The sequence below is a fragment of a genome (assembly GCF_019968985.1).
Source record: "MAG: Porospora cf. gigantea B chromosome Unknown PgB_NODE_1058_length_8198_cov_122.436, whole genome shotgun sequence".
Lineage (NCBI taxonomy): Eukaryota > Apicomplexa > Conoidasida > Eugregarinorida > Porosporidae > Porospora > Porospora cf. gigantea B.
In genome coordinates this window covers 1-8,198 of record NW_027178496.1, presented here as the reverse complement: position 1 = coordinate 8,198, position 8,198 = coordinate 1, and the positions used below count along the sequence as shown (strand labels likewise).

The window sequence follows — 8,198 nt, the reverse complement described above, 5'->3', positions numbered from 1 at the left end:
TCGCCAAGGGTGGAAGCGGAGATGGTGGAGGAACATGAACTCGGCGCAGATTTTCGCATCATGACCGCACTGAAATGGAACGTTCATCAAGTTGTCCCATTCCTCGTCATCATACATGTAAAAGGGGACTCTACCCAAGGGCTGCCTCCACTCCAAATCCTCATACGACATCCTCGGAAGCCGGTCAGACCACTGCTTCCATAGTGCGAGATTGGGGACTTCGAGAGCTTCTTGTTGGATCCCTTGAACAGCGCTTAGCCACGTCAGGTACCACCCGATGTTACAAGCGCACAGAACACAAATCACCAATCCCAGCCACCATCGTATACCCTTCCACGCGTAGAAAGCTCCTCCTGTGCCCATAGCATGCACCTTGTTGTTAACACAACAAAACATTCTAATATAAAATGCCTCCCACTGGTCGTTGACATTTTTTTTTACACTACATATTATTCTAGTTTCACATGGCTGGGAGTCTGATTTAACCAATTGTCGCAATACTTTCGACTTGAAATTCTTCGCAACCTCAGTACACCTGGCTGCTCACACGTGTTGTCGTATGGGACCGCACCTCAGAAGCAGGCACACTCACCACGGTGGAGAGGGCGGGCTGCCCGCAGGGCTGGCTGCATCCGTAGCCCTTCTTCTCGTAATGGGCACGAGAGGAGCTTGCAGTCACCTGCGAATAGTTGGGCTTCGCTGAGCAGGGTTGGCATTTGCGAGACTTGGCCTCGTAGTGAGGCCGAGCCGAGACAGGGACGCCTGAAGGAGCGCAGGCACTAGGAGCGTGAGAGGCTGATGGGGCGTAGGCACTAGGAGCGTGAGACGCTGACGGAGCGCAGGCACTAGGAGCGTGAGAGGCTGATGGGGCATAGGCACTAGGAGCGTGAGAGGCTGATGGAACATGAGAGGTGACGACCTCATACTGCGATCTGCGCGTGTCTGAGCCAGGAAGTACCGACGTGGTAACGCCGGATCTGCTGGCGGGGGGTACGGCAGGCCCACAGGGGTGGGCACATCGGTTGCTCTTCTTATGGAGGGGGCTCACAGAATGTGACTGCACCTCAGAGTACTTAGGAATCTCAGACACTTGGCGCTCGGTTCCCTGACATGGACGGCAGCTGCGCTTCTTTTCGATGTCGGCCTTGGAAGTGACCTTCGAGGTTTCAGGGCGGCTGACAGTCTTGGTGGTGGTCGAGCTAGCCGTTGAGGAGGACGCCTGAGCGCCGAGCTGCGATTCGGTGACTTCTGAGTAGTGAGCAACCGGCACCATGCTGTGCAAGTCGTAGAAAGACTCAGTGGGCTGCGGACCCTTATAGCAAACACCTCCTTTTCGGGTGAAGACCTTGTGGGCTTGTTCTTTGCGGCGAGACTCGTGACCGCAAGCGTGCCTCTCGTTCTTCCTGTGGGTTGTCGTCACCTTCACCTTTGGGGCACAGCACCCGTCGCCATGTCGGGTGACCTTCGTGGTTTGCTTACCGCAACGATTCCTGTGAGAGGTTTTCTGAGTGACAACCATCTTCTCCGTCACGACACTCGTAGTTGCAGCCTTGTACGACGAGGATGACGATGAGGAGGAAGAAGAAGAAGAAGAGGAAGAAGATGAAGAGGAGGAGCTGCAGCGCGCAGCGACCTCTGCATTCGGCAAGCTCTCTCCGGCCTCAAAGTTCTCAATTCTGGCATCCCGTTCAAGCTCCATGAAGCGCAGTTCCTCCTGGTAGAACGGAGTTCGGCCCTGCTCAACAATGTACGGTAGTTTGGCAACTCGCTCGGTAGAGAGATGAGCATTCAGCTTCTTCAGCAGAGCGTTATATTGCCCTGTTGGCGCGCTTACGACTCGATGAGAAGTAGCGACACTACCCTTCGCAAAGAGACGGGTATCCACAGGCTTGGCGACGTGTACATCCACTCTGACAACCTCAGGCTCGTACTCGAAGACTTCCACGTCAACATGACTCCGTCCCTCACGAATCACAGGTCGAATTGATTGAGCGACTACGACTGGCACCTTCGTGTCGACGTTCACGTCGACAACTCGCTTGTTCTCAACGCGTACGGTTCGAGGGACCTCAATGACTTCGCCGCTGGGTACCTCAACAACCTTGTCAATCTCCTTGAGCTCGATGACGGGGACGTGCTTCACAATGTCTACTTGACGGTCCACGACCTCAATGCGAGGCACGTGTTTCAGAACCGTCTCTGTGCGGGGCACCTCCACCACACGGTCGACGAAACTAATCTCCGGCACCTCAACCACTCGGTCGACGACCTCCACCTCGTACTTGGGTACGCGCCTCTCCACATGTCGTGTTTCTTTCGTCTTCACCTCCTTGACGACCTCCTCATAAACCGGAACCTCCACATACCTCACGTTCTCGCGCCTATCGTCCATCACCGTCTCCGAAAGGACCACGGAGGACACCTTCCTCTCGTTGATTGCGTAAGATCCTTCCGGTAGTATAGCGTCGGACAGCAGAGCGCGACTCGACGTCAAAAAAGACTTGGACTGTACAGAATGATGGGAATGGGGGGTAGCCAGACAGGTTTGGCCCTGATAAGTAGTCACGCTGGACTGGGCGGTAGGCCTAGGGAGCTCAGAAGAAGCTGATCTCGAGTGGGAAGCCATCTGCAAAAAGGACGATAATTGACTCAGCGACACCCAACCTTTGGCCGTTTGTGGGCTCCATGAAGGATTTTGAGGGGTCGCCACACAAGGCTGTATCTGGTCGTCTTCGCATTGACAGTTGTCGGACCAATTGCTGGAGAGGTTTGTGTGACGGCAGAATGCCAGACGTGCTTGAGGGGAAACTCCATATTTTTCATACGATGTTGATTATCGGACCTCCGATCGAGCATGGCCGCCCTCAGCTGACTCCTGGCGAGGTCTGCACATACGTGACCCCGCTATGCCGCCTGCTTTGGAGGACAGAAACGTGTGAATCGCTGCTCGAGGACGTAGGAATCTTCCATATCACCTCTAAACGTGTGGTGTTTCTGGGCCAGGACCATCCTGCTTTCTCTGTAAACTACGAAGACATATTGCTTCATGCCCAGTCAAGCTCTGACAGCGAAGACGTGTTGTACTGCCAGCTCAGCGTCTTTCCAGACGGTCATCAAACCGAGGAAATGCCCGACGACGAGCCCTTCACTGAGTGGGAAATCTCCCCAAAGGACCCCTTCCCAATCGCTGACCTCTTCAGAGCTCTCAGTGACATGAGCGCGATGAATCCGGAATCAGATGATGAATCGATGGAAGTCCCATTCGAGATCAATGAGGATTTAGGAACGTTCGTACCAGCAATGGACGGATTCGAGACGTCCGAGTGATACTTTCGAGAGTTAAATGCACGCAGCGACATTGAAAGTCAGTATACAGACGTCAGTCCACCGTCAGGAATCCTTCTCGCACATCCAGTGATATCTCCTCGAATTCGTGTTCGGGAATGCCTTCTAGCCCTCGGGCGTGGCGTTTCTGGTTGTGCACATGCCATGCGGACTTGCAGTGGCTCCGGAAGTGCTGGGCAGCCTTCGGACCGTGGAACAACGCGTCGCACGTCCCACAGACGGCCTGCGCCTTTGGTGAGGGCGCCTTGGGCGGTTCCGGTTGCAGAGTGACAGCTGCCGATGGCGATTCCTCAAGTGGGGCATGCTCCGGTTTAGCTGCCACCGGTTCATGGGCGTTCACCATAGATACCGTGCCTGCTGGCTCCAATTGCTCCATAAACGTCAGAAGCTGCCGGTAGAAGTAGGAATCACTGAGGATGGTCATCGTCAGGACATCCTCGGCTGTGGATTCCTCAACTATGGTCGCCTTTACAGTGTCTCGCAAGAAACGACCCAAGTCTTCTGAATGGGCAACAGGAACGGCAATGTTCAGCTTCTGCTTGGTTCTGGTGAGGAGACCCGGCACCTCTGTCATGATCTTCGTGACCGCTTTGTTGCTTTGCACCTTTATGGCCTCATCCAGTCGGACCGAGAAACCGACCTTCTTGAGAAGGTTCGCAGCTGCAGTCTGCGTAATCGGGAGGCCAGTCTCTGCGAATACAGCTCTCTGCGCAACCATGTCAGCCACCTCTCTAATGCGTTCCTCCTGCATCACCTTTCTCTCTTTCTCCGTCACTTGGATCTCGCCCTTGGACAAAATGGTCTTTGCGATCTCAAGTTCATCTGTTGTGTTGAACGCCTTCATGAGGTCGCTTTGGTTGGCGAACTTCCCTTTAGACACATTCGCGAAGACTCGTTCAATTTGTAATGTCTCTGCCAAGTCTGTCTCGGTCCCGTCCCTGTATGCAGTTATCCTATTCTTATAACATGCTACCTCGAATCGCATGCCCGACTTACGCAGCTTTACGACAGCAACGTTCGTCAATTTGACCTGAGTGCCAGGAAGGAAGAGACCCATCAATTGTTGTATTGTGCGTACTGACCCCTGGATAAAAGAGCTTGGTCCACTTGTCTACTCATCATCAAGGATATCCGCTTCAGTGAAGCGTTTTGACACCCCAAATTCTCCAGCCTTTCTTAGGGACAAGGGGTTCTCGCTTGCTCTCTCCTCCCTTTCCTCTTCTCGATCGCGCTTCAACTGCCACAGCGTCGCTTTACTTTCCGACGAGAGGTTCGCCTGCGACCGAATCGCGCATTCGAGCTCTTCCATACGCGCTGCCTCGTTGCCTTTCAACCGCAACCACCTGATATCCGTCACAAGGTCAAGGTGCGAGTCCAGAAAGTCCTCCAAGGGCATGCCCGCTCTGAATGTAGCCAACAGTCCAGGGTAGTAACGGAGAAACGCCCGCAGGTCGGCCTTCGCGGCTTCTAATTGCTCTGCCTTCCATTGGCACACAGGGTCCTCGAACAACTCGGACGGCAAGGGGGACAGAAAGGGGTCTGCCTGCAGCTTGGTCCTGACATTCTGAAGGTCGAGGTCGAAATCCATACCAGCTGTGATCAGCGCATTGTAAATATAGTCTTGCTTTGAACGCGATTGGGTTGCTTGGAACTCGCGATACAGGCTACGGCGCTTGCTGTACTCCAGATTCAGTCCCTTCCACTTGGGATGCCTGCGGAGCAGAGGTTCCGCGTCGGAAAAGTCCATGCATGGGTTCCAAACGCGCTCCGATAGCAGCTCCATGAACGTCTCCTCAGCTCTGGAACACTGGAAACGGTCAAAGTGGCGACGACCTCTGGACCTTGAACGCGACCGGTCTCGAGGTCTAGACCTCGAGACAGGTCTAGACTCTGCCTCGTACACCTTGTTCCATAGCCTGCGCCTCACGTCGCCGGGCAGTTCCGACTCTATCAGCCGTTCCGCCTCCTCCCATCTTAAAGGCCCAGCTCGTCGTCGTCGCGCCTCCTCCGCGTCCTTCCTAAGCAGCGTTCGGCACTTCTTTGCGAAGGCCTCCTCAGCCACTGAGCTCATGGCCAAGTCCGCTGGGCTTGATGGCAGGTCTACTGGGCTTGAGGCCCGGAGTCCCTCCACGTATTCATCGAACAGTGGCTTGCGGGAGTACTTCCCGACGCCCTTGAATCGGGCGTCGTGCAGCATACGCGGAAGCGTCATCTTGTAAGTGTCATTCGGTCCGACGCTCAAGGAAGCCAAAAGATCGTAGAACGCCTCATTCTCGGCTAGCCTCTCCCCCTGCGTCTTCGCCTTCTCGGTCCTCGCCGGGACCGACGCCTGAGCCGCGCCGAAGCAATCAGTCTCCGGAATTACGAAACCGGCGGCTGCGACCAGCTCCGCTAATTTCCCTGTGGCCGCGGTAGCTGTTTCATGTGTGGATTCGTTGTAAAAATACGTAGGACCTTGAGAGGTCTTCACTATGAGCCAACTCGTTTGGGCAGCCAGCCTGGACCACTCTGTAGGGTCCCAATGCGCACAGCCTGGCGGAATTGGCGGCCGCCAGGGTTCGGGGCAGACAAACACCTTCACCTTTTGCTTGTCCACGAAGACCACGTATCTGCCCTCTGGTGGCTCCCACAAAGACCTACGAAAAGTCAGTAAACGGCTTTCATTTCATAAAACGCATCACATCTCAGAGATTGAGCCAACCCACTTCTGTGACTCGGAATTGTAGAAGTATGGCTGGTTGCCCGGCCCTGTGTGGACAGACCACGTCTCCATGCCCAGCCAAAGAATTCAGTAATTAATTTCGGCGCAGGTAGCATGAGCGCTTGTAAGCGGGAACTCACTCAGATTGCGCAGTCCGCACCAAAACGTTGTAAACAGCTAGACGGGAGCTGGATTCCGACCGTGTACGACCTACGTCCTGTCGATCCTGAACCAGAGAATTCCAAGCCAGAAAGCTTGGTGAACGGGAATTCGACAGCTGAAGAACAAGTGGGTTTGGAGGACTTCCGTTTGCTCAAAGATCGGGAATCTCCAGTGATTGAGGAGGCTTCGGTTGATGCGGTCCCAACCGAGGACGAGAGGCGCAACTCGGCTGAGTCGCTGGAGAGCTCCGATGGCTCACAGGGACAGGAAAACATGGATCACAGCGACGAGGATTCCAGCGAAAGTGATCCGACTGACGCGCCTTCGACGACTTCTGAACCCGAGCCTACAGCACTTCTCGAGGTCCCAGACGCAGCGGACCTTCACAAGGACTCTCCTCCGGAGGATGCTCCTCTGAAGGACTCTTCCGTTGAGGGTCCTCCCTTGGAGGACGCTCCCCTGATCGACGACGGCGAGGAAACCTCCTCTGACTCCGATATGGGGCGTATGACCTACGAGGAGCTCAAAGTGGATGAGGCGCGCGAGACTGGCGTAGACCGGTTCAAGGAGACCAAGGATAAGAAGTGGTGGTGTAATCTCATCGGATGCTTCCACAAATTCTCCGACTGGAAGGCGTGGGAACGTCATGTTTGCACACATGACGTACAGATAGACGGGCCTCTGTGGGAGACTGGCTCTTTGGATCTTGATGATGACCGCTACCACTTCCCGAAGTGGACATACATTGGGGGCGTATATCAGTGCCCTAGGGGAGATTGCGAGTTTGCGGATTGGCGCCTGCCGAAGGTTCTGGACCACTTGAAAGCGCATACGGTCGACTTCCCTCCGAAATACACCCATGAATTCTTCCAGAATGCCTTACGCGGCATTCAGCGGGCGTACGACAAGGAGGGCTGGGCCACGTCAGAACTCCCCGCCGCCAATTCCTATCAGACGATTCAAATCAACTGGTGCAATGTCTGCAAGAAGCAACTCGACTTCGCTCACGACGACGACGAGGACGGCTCGGACTTCCGGAAGACGAAGAACCCCAAGGCCAAAATCATCTGCGACGAGTGCTACGCCGGCTTCCACATCGACTGCCTCCGATCTGAGATCGCTCGCGGAGCAGAGCTCGCCGTAGACGGAGACGACTGGCTGTGCGCGGCTTGCTCCCGCAATCGAATTCGTTGCGCGGGTTGTAATCATGACGTACCCGCTCGAAAAGACCGGCATCGGTGTGCGAGTTATCGTTGCACGAGTCACTACTGCTTGAAGTGTGTGGAGACGATGGCTGACGTGTGGATATTCCCCACTCCCAAGGATCGGAAGGCAGTCAAATCCAAACGTAAGACCGTTCGAAGGCCGTTTCTTTGCGCTCTGCACTACTGTCAGTCATGCGCGTTTGAGATCGCGAAGGAGAAGGACTGCTCCTACTTGGAGGCCCTCGACGAAGTGGCACTTGCTGACCCAGACAATATGGTTGTCTGCAGCCACTGTAAGGACCTACGATGTTGGAAGCACTCGAAGCGATTCCAACAGTCATCAGGTGTCAAGGTGGCCATGTGTCTGAGCTGCCATTTCCAGACGAACAAACGGACATTGAACTCATCTGTTACCTTTAGCAACGTAAACCTCGCCGCCATGAACGACGACGTGGAGTGTGACTGCCGGGATCGCTGTGTACAGTCTTGCACCAATGCCATGACGCGGATCCAGTGCAATGAGAAGAATTGCAACGTCCTCCGCATGGCCAGCCGCGATCTAGGCATCGGCACCCCTCTCAAAGACTGCGGTAACCGTCCCTTCCTCGCGTCCAACGTTCGCGCTGCCAAGGCCAATCTCAAGAAGCTCGAGATTGAAGGGAAGGGCCTGGGAATCGCAGTCAAGGAGGGTGTAGGCAAAAGGCAACTCGTTTGCGACTACGTGGGAGAAATTATCGACGCCGCTGAGTTCGAAGCTCGAAAGGAGTTCTACAGCCAGATGGAGA

The 8,198-nt window shown here is 54.9% G+C and overlaps 5 protein-coding genes across 7 annotated transcripts; 2 read left to right on the top strand and 3 right to left on the bottom strand.

The window, feature by feature from the left end:
• Positions 1 to 526: 526 nt before the first annotated feature.
• On the bottom strand, positions 527 to 2,626 carry KVP17_003420 (uncharacterized protein; the record flags this gene model as incomplete). The annotated part of the gene is made up of 1 exon (XM_068520683.1): positions 527 to 2,626. The coding sequence occupies one exon, from the start codon at positions 2,624 to 2,626 to the stop codon at positions 527 to 529; it is 2,100 nt and encodes a 699-aa protein (XP_068379758.1).
• Positions 2,627 to 2,826: 200 nt separating this feature from the next.
• Positions 2,827 to 3,327, top strand: KVP17_003422 (uncharacterized protein; the record flags this gene model as incomplete). The annotated part of the gene is made up of 1 exon (XM_068520686.1): positions 2,827 to 3,327. The coding sequence occupies one exon, from the start codon at positions 2,827 to 2,829 to the stop codon at positions 3,325 to 3,327; it is 501 nt and encodes a 166-aa protein (XP_068379761.1).
• A 52-nt stretch (positions 3,328 to 3,379) lies between these two features.
• Positions 3,380 to 4,402, bottom strand: KVP17_003419 (uncharacterized protein; the record flags this gene model as incomplete). The annotated part of the gene is made up of 1 exon (XM_068520681.1): positions 3,380 to 4,402. The coding sequence occupies one exon, from the start codon at positions 4,400 to 4,402 to the stop codon at positions 3,380 to 3,382; it is 1,023 nt and encodes a 340-aa protein (XP_068379757.1).
• Positions 4,403 to 4,456: 54 nt separating this feature from the next.
• KVP17_003421 (uncharacterized protein) lies at positions 4,457 to 6,118 on the bottom strand (the record flags this gene model as incomplete). 2 transcript variants are annotated; one of them, XM_068520685.1, is made up of 2 exons in its annotated part: positions 4,457 to 5,981; positions 6,027 to 6,118. In XM_068520685.1, 2 exons carry the CDS (start codon positions 6,116 to 6,118, stop codon positions 4,457 to 4,459), a joined length of 1,617 nt encoding a protein of 538 aa, XP_068379760.1. The 2 variants fall into 2 exon arrangements, with proteins under 2 accessions (XP_068379760.1, XP_068379759.1); XM_068520684.1 differs by having other exon boundaries at positions 6,051 to 6,118.
• A 42-nt stretch (positions 6,119 to 6,160) lies between these two features.
• KVP17_003418 (uncharacterized protein) lies at positions 6,161 to 8,198 on the top strand (the record flags this gene model as incomplete). Of its 2 annotated transcripts, none has more annotated exons than XM_068520679.1 (1): positions 6,161 to 8,198. In XM_068520679.1, a coding segment is annotated over one exon (2,038 nt), but the record flags the coding sequence as incomplete, so codon positions are not given. The 2 variants fall into 2 exon arrangements, with proteins under 2 accessions (XP_068379755.1, XP_068379756.1); XM_068520680.1 differs by having other exon boundaries at positions 6,161 to 8,160.